This window comes from Danio rerio, chromosome 1 (genome assembly GCF_049306965.1).
Source record: "Danio rerio strain Tuebingen ecotype United States chromosome 1, GRCz12tu, whole genome shotgun sequence".
Classification (NCBI taxonomy): domain Eukaryota; kingdom Metazoa; phylum Chordata; class Actinopteri; order Cypriniformes; family Danionidae; genus Danio; species Danio rerio.
The window spans coordinates 34694102-34712196 of record NC_133176.1 but is presented as its reverse complement, the minus strand read 5'-3'; the positions used below and the strand labels follow the sequence as shown (position 1 = coordinate 34712196).

At 35.9% G+C, this 18095-nt stretch overlaps 1 protein-coding gene across 15 annotated transcripts in view; it reads left to right on the top strand.

Moving 5' to 3' along the window:
- The first annotated feature begins 1431 nt into the window (after window positions 1-1431).
- The window catches only part of ppp1r9alb (protein phosphatase 1 regulatory subunit 9A-like B), a 35702-nt gene continuing 19038 nt past the window's right edge, over window positions 1432-18095 (top strand). For 3 of the 15 annotated variants that reach the window (XM_073952109.1, XM_073952088.1, XM_073952049.1), the window contains exons 1-11: window positions 2869-2982; window positions 3065-3117; window positions 3228-3262; window positions 4095-6121; window positions 14474-14606; window positions 14728-14848; window positions 16708-16812; window positions 17109-17328; window positions 17415-17561; window positions 17644-17697; window positions 17774-18003. In XM_073952109.1, the coding sequence (XP_073808210.1) occupies window positions 4259-6121; window positions 14474-14606; window positions 14728-14848; window positions 16708-16812; window positions 17109-17328; window positions 17415-17561; window positions 17644-17697; window positions 17774-18003 (2873 nt within the window). In that variant the 5' untranslated portion in view covers window positions 2869-2982; window positions 3065-3117; window positions 3228-3262; window positions 4095-4258. Of the gene's footprint in view, window positions 1691-2868; window positions 3118-3227; window positions 3263-4094; window positions 6122-14473; window positions 14607-14727; window positions 14849-16707; window positions 16813-17108; window positions 17329-17414; window positions 17562-17643; window positions 17698-17773; window positions 18004-18095 lie in introns of those variants that run through there. The other 12 variants (XM_073952080.1, XM_073952069.1, XM_073952058.1 and 9 more) reach the window with 5 other exon arrangements.

Genomic DNA, 18095 nt, shown 5'->3' with positions numbered 1-18095 from the left:
AGTGTAGCAAGCCAAAACACTTGGGTAACTTTAAGTTCTAAACTAAGAGTTGTAAATAGATCACCATCTGTGTCTTAGCAGTGCCATCACCCCTCAGATCTCCCAGAACGGCTTACTGTATGCTATATAAAGTCCTACATATATATCTGATACATGGAGCTGAGAGTTTGAAAATGCAATGTTCCACAGTTAATTTTAAATGTTATCTCTGTGTATTCATTACCAACTCCCCCATAGCATATCTACCGCAAATATTCGTCTCAATAAATATTTTGAGATTTCATTGTGTGGGCTGGTATTCTGTAAAAAGATAAAGCCTAGTGTTAGACTGGAGTGGCTTATAAAAGAATTCCGCTTGAAACTTCAGTCCAAGAACAAGGTTTATTTATATCCCAAATGAGGTCAGAGAAACTCTTACAGCCATTGACATATGCTTGCATGTACAATATACAACAATTCATCACTGTTGAAAAAAGGATCAGAAAGATTGTGGGGGTTGTGGGGGGGGTTCCGCAACTCAGAAGCATTTACATTAGATTTTTACCCCCTGATTCTGCTTTATTTAAGGATAGTTCATCCAAAACTGAACATTCTGTTAGCATTTACTCTCATTTCACTTGTCAAAAAACTGTTTCAGTTTTTCTGGTGAACACAAATGAAGTTATTTCGAAAAATGATCGAAACCATTGATTTTTATAGTTGTTTTTCGTACTATGAAGGTCAGTTGTTACCAGTATCTAACATTCTTCAGAATATCTTTTTTGTGTTCATTCTGTAATTCATTGATTTTCTTTTCGGCTTAGTCCCTTTATTAATCAAGAAATGCCACAGCGGAATGAACTGCCAACTTATCCAGTAGATGTTTTATGCAGCGGAAGCCCTTCCAGCTGAAACATTCATGCACACTCATTCACACACATACACTATGGACAATTTAGCTTACCCAATTCACTAATAGCGCATGTCTTTGGCCTTGTGGGGGAAACCCAGAGAAAACCCACACGAACACGAGGAGAATATGCAAACTCCACACAGAAATGCCTGACCCAACTGAGGCTTGAATCAGCGACCTTCTTGCTGTGAAGCTATCATGCTACCCACTGTGCCATCGTGATGCCCTCTTTTGTGTTCAGCAGAATAAAAAAGGTGAGTAAATACTAAGTAAATTGAAATGCTTTAACTATCTCTTTAAATCAAAATGAGCCTGTAAGTGTTCTCTCTCTCTCTTTCTGTTCTTTTTTCTTTCTTTTAAGCATCTCTGGTTTGTTTGAAATATAAATATATTGTGAACATGGAGAAGCATGCACAGTATGCAACAGATCACAATTTCTACAGTGCATTATAAAAATGAGGTTCATTGCATTCCAGTTCCAGCTAATTTTCTCGAATCTCTCTCTCATTCTCTCATCCTTGCTGCTTCTATGATTGGGTGATATTTTTATAAATCTAGGTCCTGGGGCCACCTGGGGAAAACAGCACCAAATTCAGGCCATGTAACAAACCCGGGCCGAGCAAAAAGGACTTCGACAATGATGCGTCATATCATAACTTTCCACAAACAGAGGTCATGACATAGTGAATCAGGACTAGCAGCTCGGTGACGCAGGCTACAGACACCTGTTTCATTCATCAAATCTGCAATATTATTCTTTCTTTTTTTGTTATTAAGAAAAGGAATATCAAAGATATGGTAAGTGTTCATTTTGCTCTTTTTGCCTACCAAGACTCTCTCTCTTTTTTTTACTGCATGATTGCATAACTGAGGTATTGTGGGTTTAGTGTGAGGCATTTTTCTCATTGATTGTAAAGCCCAGGAAAAACAAGCCAGAGGTCTCTAAGAATAAACCTTATGACATTTAATTAGAAAACTGCCCAGTTCTCAGGATCAGTGAATTGCTGCTATTTATGAGGGACTGAGGAATAACAGTGCAAGCTTTTGAAATGTCAAATGTACAGTTTTAAAAAGCATTTATTATTGATTTATATTGCTCAGCAATAAACACAGCACCCTGCAGATGATATATTTTTATTGTATTGGTCAAGCAATTTTAAATGGAACCACATGCTTCAGTTATGCTGATTGTCACTCTGAACAGTGGATCAGCAGAGATAATCTACTTTCAATATGTAGCTACAAACTGCCATCTGTTAGAGGCTTCATATGGTCACACTTCACACTGCAATTTACAATGGGACACAGTCCTCTCAAATTCAAATGGGAGGAGACTAAATGTCTGGTGTAAAATGGTTCATCAATCTTTGTGTTATTTTATTGCCAGTTTACAATGTCAGTAGTGGACCTTGTTTTTGTCTTAGTCACTTTTCTCTTTGATTCTGGTGAGATTGGTTTTGTGGTAATGGCATTTATCTGCACTGAAAATGTTTCAATCCTTGCCGTTAGCACCTTTTCTTTTCCCTTATCCTCTGTTCCTCTCGAATTATGTCAAAACCAATAAGATGGTGACCTACTTGTAATTGTCAGAGAGATCAAAATCAGACATGGCAGTTAAATGTGGCCTAAAATCAATGGTGCACTAGAAATGAACTAATTTGATTTAATGCATATTTATTTTATTTATTTGTTTATTATTGTTTTTATATATAATATTTTTTCTATAATTTGAAAAGGATAAACCATAAGCATAGCGTTTAGATTTTATCTTCAAAATATATAGCCTACATACAAACATTGTATCTTAGGATGGACATTGAGAATTATTTAGAAACAGTATCTTTAAATTCGAATAATTGTTTCTATACTATGTAGGAAACATTTTTTTCCCCTAAATGTCTGTAAAAGACAACATTTGCCCATAGCCTCTATCTGGATTTGGTTGTTACTTTATGGGTGAGATTACTGACTTTCCCACGGTTGTCCAGGAATGTCTCTCTCTCCCTGCCTCTTCGTGCGCGTGCTTGTTTTACTCTCGAACTCCGGAAAGACGCCGAGGGAGCGCGCGCGTGGCCGCTTATGGGGATAAGGTTTGTTGAGCTGGTTACGTTCAGAGAAAGACTTCGGAGAGGAATGACGACGAATAATCTAACAAGTTTGTGATTTTTTTAGGAGTTTGGCATGGTTTCTCAGTTCGTCCGTAAGTCGCAATGAATGAAGTTCAGGTATGTTTAAACTCGTTTATCCGGTCGTTTTGTTTTCGAAAATGGAAAGATAAACTTTCTTAAAGATACTCCAACAAGTCAGGCTTCATTTGGACTGAATTTGTTTACAGCAGTCACTGGGGACAGATCGACTGTCAGAAAGGAGGTGTGTAAATGGTCATAGGCTACGGTGTACTATTTAAACACCTGCTACATCTTTAAAAAAAAAAAATAAAGCAATGTCAAAATGCGACAGCAATGACCTACAGTTTGTGTTATGTGATGTTATAGCACGCTGAAATAAATGTGTGTAAAAAGTTTAATGGCAAGTATTTATAGTTTTTTATTATTTTTTATTTATTTTTTATTTTGTTTGTAAATGTTATTAAACTAATGGGTTTTTAGTTCTCTGTTTAAACATCGTCTTGGTATTTACGAGGAAGTATACATGTTCAGAATTCTTTCTTTCAACCTTTAAACCGTTTTGTTTAGATTTTCTTAGACTTAAGACTTAACTGTCTTGTTGTTTTATCAGTTATCTAGTGGGTTTATGTTAGGTTTTAGTTGTGTGTTATGTTAAATTAAGTTATCTACCAAATCAAGTAACAAGTTTAGTATTATGTCTTAAACCTAATGTCCTGTCAAGTTAACAATTGCTGAATTAAAAATTGCCGAAGAGGACTTCTGTTTGCCACATGTGCTGTTATCAATAAAAATTACAATGAAAAAATTTTTTTTTTAAATTCTCTTTGAGATTTAAATTAAATGATACTACTTCCTGCATTCATAGCTGCTGGCATTTTTACGGTAAAGTAAAAATAAATACTGTGCAACTTGGTTGCATTTGCAAAGAGATATTCTAAATTATGTGTTCTGAAAAACATTATTATGCAGTGTATTGTAAATATTAAAAATTTTGATTAAAAAAATTAAGAAGAGGGTTAAACGGTTGCAGTGAATTACAAACTGACAGATGTCTTTGTTTCTCTTTGTTGTAGGTAAGATCGGTTGGCACTGTGTCACTCACTCACCATTGTCTGTGTCTACAGCCTCAGCCAGTGTGAATGAGGGCATACCATGCACCTAGATACACGCTGCTTTTTTAGCCCCAGTTTTATGTATTTTACCTTTTAAATCTTTCATCATTTTTAAATCTTTGATCATGATTAAAAGTGAAAACAAAAGTGACCGTGCACTGAGAAGTGCATCTCCTCACAGGAACGCCTATAAATCAGACTTTCATTCCATTAAATGCACATTTGATGGAAGTGCATCCATCAGCGCAACTTCTCCCTTCTCCAATGGAGACGGTGAGACTCGAGGCAGACCGTCGGGTAACAAAGTGAGCAAAATAAAAAATATTTTCTTGCAAATGGATGGAAAACAAAATCAAGACAGTCCCAACATCAGCAAACCCACATCACCCAGATTTCCATTGGATTCCACCCCTTACAGGTCTAGCCAGAGCAGTGTTTCTAGTCTAGATTCAGCCACTTTTGAGACACGGAAAACAGAGGATGTTTCCATTAACAAGGCGGCTCTGGCTGAGAAGTTCTCAATGACCAGAAAGCTGTTTGAGAGTGGCCTTAAAGAACAATCTCCAACTGAAAGATCTGCCTCCATTAAAGTCATCTGGCCTCAACCAATGGAGAGACCGGATATGAAAGTGTCAGTGACTGGAGAGAAAAAGGACAAAACGAATGTGATAGAGGGACAAGCAGAAGAAAGGGATGATAAGGAAAAAGAGAAAGGCGAAAGTGAGACACCACCACATAAGCTGAGCACCTCTATGAATGCCGGGCCAATTTCCAGACGTCTGGAGAGTTTTATGTTAGACAGTGATAGCGAATCGCTGTCAGCTGCTCCTTCCACAGAATCCCACAGTCCCATCAGTCATTCCCAGTCACCTTCCGCTACTAGTGATCATTCAGATCCACCTTCATCACCAGACAGCTGTAGTTCCCCTACATCCTACTCACTATGGGCTGATTCACCTTCTGAAACATGTTTCCCCAAGTTACATGGTTCAGATTTACACAATCCCCCTTTGAATGGAGTCTGTATGCAGAAAACCTTACATAATACTAGTTCCACGCCTGAAGAACATGTTAATGAATCCCCAGAGGATACAGTATCATCAGAACCCACTCTTTTGTTTACAAGTGAAAAGGTCCACATCTTCTCATCAATGACAAGCACTAGTCATGCATCTGAAGCTGAGGATCCTGCTTTTCAGGAGCAGCAAGGTGAAGGGACAAGTTCTGAGAAGGTTCCTGGTTTGTCCACAGTCAGAGCTGAGCTAGTGGTAGTGAAGACCGAATCATCTGAGAGTGAGGGCAACGAGGAGGAACTTGCTGAGGATGATGTTTTTGAGGAGCCTGAAATGGAGGAACAATCACTAAATTACAATTCTGGGAGAATTTTGACCAATAGCGAGGAACACCGATTAACATTCCTTGGGAAGTTGTGCGAGGAATCTGTACACACTGGAAAAAAGGAGGACCATAGAGGGGAGGGAAATTTTCTTGAGGAGAACATAATGGAACAAGAAGATGACGATGAGGAGGAGGGAAAAAAAGACAACAAGGAAGTAGACCGAAAGACAGACCGGACTGAGGAGGAGGTTGTTCTAGAGAGTGTAATGGGAGAGGGTGAGCAGAAAGCTACTGATGTTGAAAATAAGGAACAGCAGAATGAACAGAGAGAAGAAGAGGATGAGGAAGAGGATGGCAGGGTAGAAGAAGCTGTTGAAGCTTTGGAGGAGGACGAGGATGAACGAGAGATGGAAGATGAGGACTTAGCAGGAAAAGAGAGGCAGCAGCAAGATGATCAGGGTTTGATGGGAAACCGATCTTTAATTTGTGGAATTGAGAATGCTGCCTTTGTGGATGACAAGGACAACCGGACCGATTTGGAATGTCAAGTGAAGGAGGAATCTGAGGAATTTGAAGAACTTCCAGGACTTTCTGATGAGGAAAACCTTAACCCAAAGAGAAAAATCAAGTTTTCTACAGCACCAATCAAGGTATGCCTGACTCAATCTTATCATTTACTTGGTGTAAACTTAACAATCATGAACCTGTTAAGATTTTTTCCATCCTGTTTCAGTATTTTGTTTTGTATACTCTGAAATGCTTCAGAAAGTTTTCATTCAAGCCTTAAGGAATTAGCCTGCAGACAGTGACCCAAATCTTTTTGTAAGTTTACCAGATGCCCAATTTGATAAGAGCCTTAGATCTAGTTTTTTTTTATTCTATAGTTTGCTTTTGATTGTACTATTGAAGCTGTTTAATTTTTTATATTGACAAGATCCTGCTTGTTTTAAGGTATTTGGCATTGATTTCCCGTATCTGTTTTGCCTTAAAATAAGGAAATACTATTTTTATCACAGTACATGTTATGTAAATCTAGTCTGGTATACTTTGTCTGGTATACTTTACTGTTTACCTTAATTGTTCTTTAAATGATGACTTTGCCAGGGGTCATAGATCAGTTTAAATACCTTTACCCTGGAAAACAAAACTCTGGGTCTTGTCTGAGCTTGCATCAGCTGAGGCATGTAATATCCTATGTCTTTCATGTACTGACAGACTTTTTCTTAAACAAACAAAAAAAAAAAAAAATGTGTTGGGGTTTAGTTCCATATCTTTAGGGCCTTTACCATACATACCTATGTAGCTGATATCGATCTAACAATCTAAATTATTATGAATGTACATTTTAGACTAAATGGGTCACAACAACATGCTTCCTTGCAGTCTTTAGAAACTGATCGTACTGTGAATTTCATCTGTTAGCACTGTCAGTATTATTTCGTTCAGCCTCAGAAGGCAAAACCAGGGTCAAACAAGAGATATTAACTTGAAAATTCCAATTATGTAAAACATGAAGTCTTCTTTTCTGAAAAATCAAATTAGGTTAATGCTTAACAAAGAGAAATGGAGCAAGAAAAATGTTTAAATTAAAAGGTTTACCAACCATTAGCAGAAATGTTTTCAAGCTTGCACATAATTTTTCATAATTTTATCATTTCAGTGTTTAATTCACTATTGTTTGTGTGTCTATTATTATGTTAACGGTTTAAGATATACTGCGAATGATCTGTTCCTGCTACATAAAAGCTGTGATAGTCAGTTCAGATTTTGATATTTTAGTCAAACCTGTTCAAAGCAAGAAACACAACTCTTTGATCTCCTTTTGTCTCAGATCTGGCACTGGTTGCATCAAACAGAAAGTGCATCATGCTGTCATTTGTGTGTCTGACTTTGGGACCCCTTAAAAGTGGATTTTGTTTAGAGAAGGAAAGGATTGAATATGATGTGTAAATGATTTATCATCTGTAACTACCTGTTTGATGCTGTAGAAGCTAATACATTTGAAGAATTAAGAATACATTTGTTTTCATTGGACTTTTTTTGAGAACAAGATAAAAATCTGATTTGACTGACCAAAACAGGTCATGTATTTCTTTAGAATCTTGCAGACTGAAGACGCCATGGATTTGTAGTCTGGGTCAGAACACATACCAAGTAACTTTTCAGACCCTGTTTCCACCTGGTATCGAGATGTATTTTTATTGATCCAATCACAAGTGAACAATGCTGAATAAAGGGTGACTGTAACATTTCGATCTTGTACAATTCCAGAAGTATTCGAAAACAAATTTGACTTGATTGCTTTATATTGTAGACGCTTATGTGGTCGAACCTAGCCCTAAATGAAACCATCAGCCTACTGACCCAGTTAGCTATTACAAGACATGTTGTCGAAGTGTGCTATTTGGACAGAATTTAAACTTGGCTGTCTAAAAAAAAGTCAATTTGTTTTGAATGAGAAAAAAATCAGTTCTGCTTCTGACACTAACCCACATTTTCAGCATTGTTTTGATGGCTATTAGAGCAAAAAGTAAAGCTTGAGCTTCTGTTGTCTGTATTTTTTATTTTTTTCTGGTACTTTTGCATTCTAATGTAACTTTTTGCAGTATACTGTAAAACCCAATAATTTAAGGGAACTCAAACCATTTAAGGAAACCGATTGCAACAAACCATTTAAGTTCAAAAACTAATCCTAATGAGTACTGTGAACTTAATCCATTCGAGTAAACAATTTGAGCACAGTAAAACCCAATAAATGAATAGAACTCAAACCAACTGAGTACAGTAAACCCAATAAGGCAACTCAAACAATTTGAGGAAACCGATTGCAATAAACCATTTAAGTAAAAAAGTTAATCTATATGAGTACTGTGAATTTACTCCATTTAAGTTGAAGAAGAGAGGTATTTAGTTAGCTCGCTACCTTTAACATTCAGTTAAAAACTCTTTTCAAATGAATAGAATACATTTTCTGTAAATTTTGAGTTAACTACACTTTTCAATTGATAAAGTTGAGTGTTGGTTTTTGCAGTGTAGTTGCTACATGGAAAGTTCATAAAAAGCCTAAAAATAAACCAGTCCATAGACCGTCCCCTTAAAGATATCAGGAAGGTGGACAAACGAGACAACTGTACCTGAAACACCAGGTACAGTATAAATGTGTATCCCAACTTGTCCACATCAAAGCCTATAGAATACTCAAGACATTTCACTAGTATAGTTTTGAATGGGGAAAAGTATACTGATCAATATGGCAAATGAAGCCCCGCCTACTAGAACAGGAGCCAATCATTAATCACTATTACTGATGTTTCTCCATTACGACAGATTTTGTGGTCAACAAACACACTGAAATCTCATCAAATACTTGCGTCACAAACATAAGAAATATATTCTCATAAAGCTTAAATTTTGTGCTTTTAAATAAACCAAGTGCACGTAAAAACATTTTTTTTATTTGCTTTTGTAATCTGAAAGAAAGTAACGCGAGGTACAGTGCATCCTGTCATACGTACATTACACAACAGAAACTACAAGAATACCCACAAACTTGTAAACAAAGAGTCCCTGTCATTTCCGGAGGAGATTCACCATCAAGACCAAGTTTTGAATTACTTTAAAGAGCAGTGAGATCTAACTTAGGGCTGTGTATTGGCAAGGGCCTCACGATATGATACATATCATGATACATGGGTCACCATACAATATATCATGATATATTGTGATACAATAAATGCTCACTGAAATGTATTAAATGCATATTGTTATTAAACACTTTACGAAAATGTACATGCCGCTAAAGTCACATATAAATGAAATAAACAATTTATAAAACTAAGTAAAAAAAATTTAAACACATCAAGTAAACATAAAACTGGAACACAGTGCTCTAATATGCAGTAAACTATTAGAAACTGACAGTGCGACTGACAGCATCGTGAACATTTTGCTGTGAAAACTTATCAGACATAGGTAAATTGATGGCATGCGTTAAACATTTTACATGCAGCATGCTGGCCAGCTGTGCTGCTACAGTCATGTTTGACTCGATATCTGTTACAACACAGGTGTCAAACTCAGTTCCAAAAGGGCCGCAGCTCTGCACAGTTTAGTTCCAACCTTAATTAAACACACCTGATCAAACTAATTGAGTCCTTCAGGCTTGTTTGAAACCTACAGTTAAGTGTGTTGGAGCAGGGTTGGAACTAAACTGTGCAGGGCTTCGGCCCTCCAGGAATTGAGTTTGACACCCCTGTGTTACAACAACAGATCCTTCCAGTTTATGTCCCATTCCACCTATGCAGTTTTCAGTTATTCTACAATGTTAGCTGAGGTAGATGGAAGCTTGTTAATGATCCAGTGTAGTTTGCCTCAAATCAAGAGGTTTGGGATGAGGTCACAGTGGTGCTTATTCATCTGCGTGGTTCGTAGTGTTTCCTGAATATTTTAAGATAGATTTGCAAAGCTTGCAAATGGTATTTTTTTTTTTTTTGTCTAATTCGGTACTCTGGTATAGTGTTAAAACCAAAGTGCAGCCACACATCAGCTCTAAAAACTGGAGGCGCCCTTGTATTTTCCACCATGCTCACTCATGCTTACTTCTGATGCCATACTACTTAGCGTTTTGTTGATTGCGAGTTAGCAACATCTACTGGAGCAGGTTGTTTGGAACAACTTGAATCGATACTTCAGGTTGGACTATCGATATACTATCGTGAAAGAAATTATCGTGATAGTTAGATATATCAATATTTTTGCACAGCCCTACTTATGCTAACTAAGCATTATTCCGAGGATGACAATGTGTAACACGGCCATAAATGAGTTTGGTGTCATAATCTTGTTCTTTCAGAGTGAGCATGCGCATTAGCTCGGGCAATTTGAAAAAATGCCACCTTTGTTTGATTTGAACATTTAGAAACCAAACTTATGAGAAAGTTATTGTTTAAATTTATTGGTGATTCCAAATATGTAATCAGAAGCTTGGCAACTTTTTGGAGAATTTGATATTTCCCCATTCAGACAGAATGCCCGAGCATACTGCCCAAGAGGTGTTTCAAAGATGACCGATGAGTGAAATGATGATGGCTTAAGCCAGGGGTCACCAAACTTGTTCTTGGAGGGCCGGTGTCTTACAGGTTTTAGCTCAAACCCTAATCAAACACACCTGAACAAGCTAATCAAGGTCTTACTAAGTGTACTTGAAACATCCAGGCAGGTGTGTTGAAACAAGTTGGAGCTAAACCCCTTTAGAGACACCGATCCTCCAGGACTGAGATTGGTGACCCCTGGCCTAAGCTGTTTATGAGTTGTATTGTATGTTTGATTTTTTTTTTTACTGGTCCATGACCAGCACATGAGAAGCACATGAGCAGCAAAATACCAGCAGGAACCTACCTTATCAGCATGTACTCCCTCTCATGTAGTTCCAAACAAAGGTGTGTGAGAAGTAAATGTTGTGAACTTCAGTATCTCTTCCGTTTACTACAATCATGATTATGTCACTGTCCATGACATCCCTTTCTCCTTGATGTGAAGTAGGTCAGTGTCAGTCGTTTTCTCTGTATTTATGGAAGTGGGTACTTGCTAAATGTTTCTCTGGCTCTATGCATTCTCTCTAAATAAGGATCTCCCTTTTGTGTACATATTGTGCTCCTTCATTTTTGTTTCCTTTACCCTCAGGATGAGCCTGTTTCTTTATTTGTGGAGCAGTTGTGTTTACTCATCCTGGTTTCCATTTTTAAGATCAGCAGGAAGTCAGTTGTTTGTCTTCGACAATATAAGTGGTGAATGAGGATTTCCTTTCAACAGATGTTTGTGTTGCTTATGTTTTGGACTGTGATGAGACTGTGAACTTTGTATATTATTAGCTCATAAACTCATGTTTTGATTCCAGCTTTTCATGGCCAAATATCTTGTAGTGTATTTAAAGTTAGTTGCCAATAAATATTTTTATCACCCAAAAGAGAATTATGTATATTTTTGGAACAATTGAGTAAATGCTGCCGCCATGTTAACTAACTTTTAATACTGCCAATGGAACAGCATTTCTAGAGTTCTGATAATATTTCGCAATCATGCTGCTTTTATGTTGTTCCAACTGTGGAATTCCGGTTTGACGCTCAACCTGACTGCTGTGACATCTGTTGTTTCTTCCTTATTGTAACTCAGAGCTCACTGACAGTCTCTCTCAGTCTCAGGAAGAAATAGTCCTGTGTTCTTGCTAAAAGCCAGAGCTTAAAGGACTAAAGAGGGAGGGGAGGGAGATAGAAAGAGACACTGTGCTTGAGCATGATTGGGAAGAAAAGAACATTGTTCAGAGGTGCACGCTTACTCCATGACAACTAGAGACGCTAGACAAAAGAAAGCAGAGAAAGTATAAATGAAGGAAGAGAAAAATGGGATTGTAGTGGAAAAAGAAAGCAGAAGGAAAGAATGCTTCGTGTAAACAAAATGAAATCTTCAAATAAAAGTAAACAGGAAATATTGTTACTTTGCCGCAACTCATGAATTTGTAGGCAGTTTTTGTTTTTACTTCTGATTATGCTACTGTACTTCAAGTAGTAGTCCAAGTCTGGTGTCGGAATTAGGAATGCACAGCATTGATTGACCTGCTATTTGACTGCCTGTATCAGCTTTAACTAGCTACCGACAAAGTACTGTGGAGTAAAAACACTGAAGAGCACTGAAGTCTCAAACCATGCAAGTCATTCATTCATTTTCTTGTCGGCTTAGTCCCTTTATTAATATGGGGTCGCCACAGCGGAATGAACCGCCAACTTATCCAGCAAGTTATCACGCAGTGGATGCCCTTCCAGCCGCGACCCATCTCTGGGAAACCATGCAAGCCAGTGGCAGTAAAATATAGCAGCTTTTTTGTGTGTCAAATTAAAGTTTGTTTAACTTTGAAAGTGACCTCATGTGGTACATCATGTGATTGTACTCTACTGACAGTAGACTTTTTTGTTTTTGCCACCTTGTTTATTGTCACCGTAACTTTAATTTTTATCTTCATTAATATTTGTCACTCGTTTTGTGGGAAGAAATGGGAACTGTCTGTAGCTTTCAAACTTCAAGTAGGAATGCAAATTTTCATGCAAAGTTCACTTTTGTTACGTATTCCAAGAATTCTACCTGTATGTGTGGATCTACCTAAGAGGTCAGTAAATTTTTTACACACAAGCATCCTACTGCACTGTCTCATCAATACCAACTGTAAGCATGACAAGTAATACTGGAGAAGGGTGGGGGAGTTACTGGGAGAAAAAAAAAGTTCAAATCAAAACGAGGGGTATTGTGATCCCTTTTCAAATATTTTATTTGGACTGATCTTCACTTTTGTGTTCAAATCAGTGATCAGGGGTATTCTGTGTCTAGATAGTAGCAGTACTGAGCACAAAGTTTAAAAGATGTGATTGATGCTCTACATTTGTTGAGCACCAAGTCCTGTAAGGTTTATTAGTTAGGGCAAGTGTCTAAAGAAACATCTTTATGCTAAAAAGTCTTAAATTCACAGTCATGTTGTATTGTAGATCCTCAATTGTTTTAAACGGTTCTTAATTTTGCTTTGTCCAAGTAAAGCTACCCAATTTGGGCCTTTATTCAACTAATGACCAACGACACATATCGATACAACCTTTTTTTTTTTTTTTTTTTAGTTTTTATATTGCAAAGAGATCTAGTTGGACATTTTTATAGCAAATTCCCAAAATTAAATTCCCTAATCAGGAAAAAAAACAATTTTATGATTCCTCATAATATTACAGGGCCATTCTAAAAAATCTGAACCTTGTGTAAGTCTAAAATTTTAGTCTTTGTGGTCTTAAAAGGGTCTCAAAAAGTCTTAATCTTTTATCCAGGGTCTTTTATCCAGGTTAAGTCTTTTATCCAGGGTTATCATACCGTCAGAAACCTTTACCGGCCCATACCTACACCAGTAGAACCAATAACTCCCGAAGCTTGCCTAGATGAGCCCAAAATGTTAATAATCAATCACTAAAAGTTTTGATATCACCTCAATCACAAGAGTTAATCATGCAAGAGGTAGCAATGTCTAATTTGTAAACATCACTGAAGTCAATGTTTCTTCAGAGAAATATTTGGTCAGTTTAAAAAACTACTCTGAACGATTAGTTCTCAGATCAGTTAGAGCCACTTCTTGAGTCAACTCATTGAATGCATAATCCAGTCTGATCCTTTAACAGTAAATAAAGATAATCAGTGAGTAATGACTTACGTTTGTTCCTTACACAAAGCAGTTGTATTTCTTTTGGAGGCTTGGCATACAGTGGAGGGGTCATACTGTATGCGCAACTTTTATGGTGCTGTACTTCGACTATGTTTTCGGTGTTTTAAAGCTTAAATGCCTCAGGCCTTATTTATCAGGATGGGTGAAAGCTGTTATTGTTAACAGGAAGGTTTTATTATAAATGTCTTTCATGACTTAATTTGCGTTTCCGTGGATGATGTCATTTTGAATGTGTGTTTGAAAGTAGAAGATGGGAACTCATTTAAAAAGAATTTGATTAGAGACTGTATTATGTGTTTATTCCATACGGATTACTAAAACAGAGAACATTTGTTTTCCAAAAGAGTTGGATAATTTAATAGTAGACATTTCAGGCTTTATGCAAATATGTATCTCATGTATGTGAGGCAACTGAGGCAGCGATTCAGCAATTTATTTTTCATGTGTTTGTCAGACAGAAGACAGAGAAGACAATTACAATGTTTCATACATCTTTTTTTGTAATTATAAAAATATGCAAAAGTTATACTGTTAAAGGTTTTCAAATCTGTGTTGTCTTTTCTGTATGACCAAAAATTACAGAGTATTTTAATGTTTTTCACAGGGTAAAGGATTATTGGTACTTATTTTATATCAACATTATTTGTGTAATCAATGAATTATTGTTTTGCTTGTGCAAGTTAATACCCTTAGTACAAGAAATCAGGTATGGGAGTGCACAGGTGTGGTGTTTAATTAGTTTCCTCTCCTGCAGGTGTACTTCACCTTCTCTAATGAAGACTATGACCGTAGTAATGACGATGTGGACCCCGTATCTGCATCTGCTGAATATGAGTTGGAAAAGAGGGTGGAAAAAATGGATGTTGTGCCCATAGACATTCAAAAAGGTTCATTTTACAACTTTTTCAAAGCATGTGTTTTCCCTATTATGAAATTGTTGAGACAGTTTATTGTCAACAGGTGTAGACGTGTTAAATTTCAGCTTTCTGCTTGTATATTTTAAAATAGGAAATGATGGCCTGGGAATCAGTATCATAGGGATGGGGGTTGGAGCAGATCAAGGACTGGAGAAGCTGGGCATTTTTGTGAAAACCATCACAGAGGGAGGTGCAGCTCACCGGGATGGACGGTAAGAATATAAATATAGTGTACAGTATTTATAATAATAAAAATAAGAATGAGAATAAACATTATTTTTATATAGTGCCTTTAAAAGTGGCATCTCAAGGCACTTTACAGGAATAAAATATGCAGCAGTAAAATAATTTTTAAAAATGTAATGACAAATAATAATAAAAAAAGAAATAAAATAATAATAATATATCAAAAAATAATATCAAATCAAATAAAAGCTATGCTAAAAAAACTAATTTCTAAAAGATGATTTAAAAATACTCAGGGATTCTGCATTGTGAATATCTGCGGGTAAAGAACTCCAAAATTTTGGTGCCAATAAAGAGAATGCCCGATCTCCCATAGAATTTAGCTGCATTGACTGAGCAGTTAAAAGATCAACATCAAACAAGCGTAAAGCACATCTAGGAAGGCGTGGGTCAGTATAAGATTCTGATGTTATGATAACCTTAGATAAAAATATCAAGGTTTAACGGTATCACTGTATTGTGATCACTGCTCTAAAAGAAGTTATTTTTAAATGTATCAGTTAAAAAACTTAATCTTTTTCCACTTTGAACACAATCTATTTTATTTTATCAAAGATTTAAAATATTTTGGAGCAGTAAACATGTGAGGCTAAATAATTCAAATTAATCTGCTGTCTTCATTAGTTTCAAAAACACAGATTTATTTACAATTTACAAGACATCTTTGGATATATATTCTGCTGGAGATAATGTTGCCACAAAACAAAAACAAAAAAAAAAGAAAAGAAAAATGTAAATAAAAAATCTTACATATACCTTAGGAATGGTATTACTGAAAACATTGTCGGTTTTAAAACCTTGACTTTTCCAAACCACGGTATACTGTACCTTGAAAACAGTTATTGTCCCATGCCTACATCTAAGAGTGTGTGGGCTTTAAAGCTTAGATAAATATTGTGGTGCTAGACTTTTCCAGATCTTGTACGCAAGCATTAGCATTCTATACAGCGTAAAGTGACATTTAAAGGCTTAACTAGGTGAATTGGGTTAACTAGGCAGGTTAGGGTAATTTGGCAAGTTACTGTATAATAATGTTTCTTCTGTAGTCTATCGAAAAATTATAGCTTGAAGGGGCTAATAATTGTGACCTTAAAATGGTGTTTAAAAAATTATTAACTGCTTTTATTCTAGGCGAAATAAAACAAATAAGACTTTCTCCAGAGAAAAAGAAAATATTATCAGACATACTGTAAAAATGTCCTTCCTCTGTTAAACATCATTTGGGAAATGAAAAAAGAAAATTCAAAAGGGGGCTAAAAATTCTGACTTAAACTGTATATCTCAATAACATCACAGAAAAAAGTAATTAAAAAAAGTTACTTATTAAAAAATTATTTATATATATATATAGTTATGTATGTATATATATATATATATATATATATATATATATATATATATATATATATATATATATATATATATATATATATATATATATATATATATATATATATTATATATATATATATATATATATATATATTATTTATATATATATATATATATATATATATATATATATATATATATATATATGTATATATATATATATATATATATATATATATATATATATATATATATATATATATATATATATATATATATATATATTATTTATATATATATATATATATATATATATATATATATATATATATATATATATATATATATATATATATATATATATATAAAGTTATTTTTTGTTATTGAGAGAGGTATTAGACCTTTTTTTGTGTGTGACTTTTTTGTGAAAATTATGATTAATAAACCAATTATGATTTTTATTTTATTTATTTATTTTTTTTTTTTTTTACAGAGTGCGAGTAAATGATCAGATTGTGGAGGTAGATGGAATCAGTCTGGTTGGTGTCACTCAACACTTTGCTGCCACCACATTGAAAAACACTAAAGGTCTTGTCAAGTGAGTATCGGGATAAAACCACTAAACCTAACGTGAGTCATGTAGAGTTGTAGCTAAATTTTTAGAGGATCATTAAAAACATATGAGCTCACACCATGTCCTTCATCAAGGCAACTCACTCCACATTTCTTAAGAGGGATTTTCGCTGTATAACTTTTACTGTAAGTTGTGAGCACTTAAATGGGAAGTGTTTGGTAATGATTCACCAGGGCAAAATCTAATCGCATAGTCAGTAAAATACCAGCCAGGGTCATAGTCCCAAAACATGTGAAGGAATTTTACATCCTCCATTGCAGATTCCTAATAGGCCGAGAGAAACCAGGAGTGGAGAGCGAGGTGGCTCGTCTGATCAGCGAGACTCTACAACATGAGACAAGCCCTGAAAACCAGGAGCCAAAAGATGAGGAGCATCCCAAACCCCAGAACAATCACCTACAGGAAGAAAAGCAGATTTATTACCAACATCAGGATCAACAGGAAATTGATCCACTGGCTGAAAAGAATGTTGTGCAACAGGTGTGTGAGCATAAAAAGATAAGCTTGATGTCAGGAATAAATGAGTCACTAAAGGTATTGTTGTGTCCATATAATGACTGATACAGGATAAACAGAAAGAGGCCGAAGAGGAGCAGAGTGCGGAGGATGCATCCAGCGAGTTGGCACAGGAAGTGTTTTCACAACTGAAGAGCCAAGGCATTGATCTACCTGAAGATATAGATGCTACTGAACTAGAACACAAATTCAAAGAGGTAGATTGTGAATTTACATATATTTAAATATTAAAGCCACATTAATCATTAAGTGTTCTTTTATATGAATTCTGTCTTACAGCTGCAGATAAAACACAGCGTCACAGTCACAGAACTCAGTCAGTTAAGAGAAAAGGTAGGATGCTTTTCTTACGAAGTAACATCTGTACCCACACAACTGGTTAACTCTTTGTATGTTTATGATTTTCAAGTTGGAAGTGAGCGAAGCTGAACGTAAGTCTTGGGAGGCTCGAGGTGCAGCTCTTGAAAGAAGTGTGGAAGAGAGCAAAGAGCGCATTGAAAAGCTGGAAAAATACTGGCTTGATGCTCAGGGGCTCTGCAAAACCATCAATCAGCGTTTAAATGAAGCCCAGAGTCAAAATGACTCCCTTCAGCTGAAATACAATAAGACCATCACGCTTCTACAGGAGCATCAACAGAGGTGTGTTTGAGCATGCAATGTGTTGTCATAGTGGAATCCTTCTGGGAAGTGTGGTGAGGCATTCTTGGAATTGAACTGATTAGTAAAAGCCT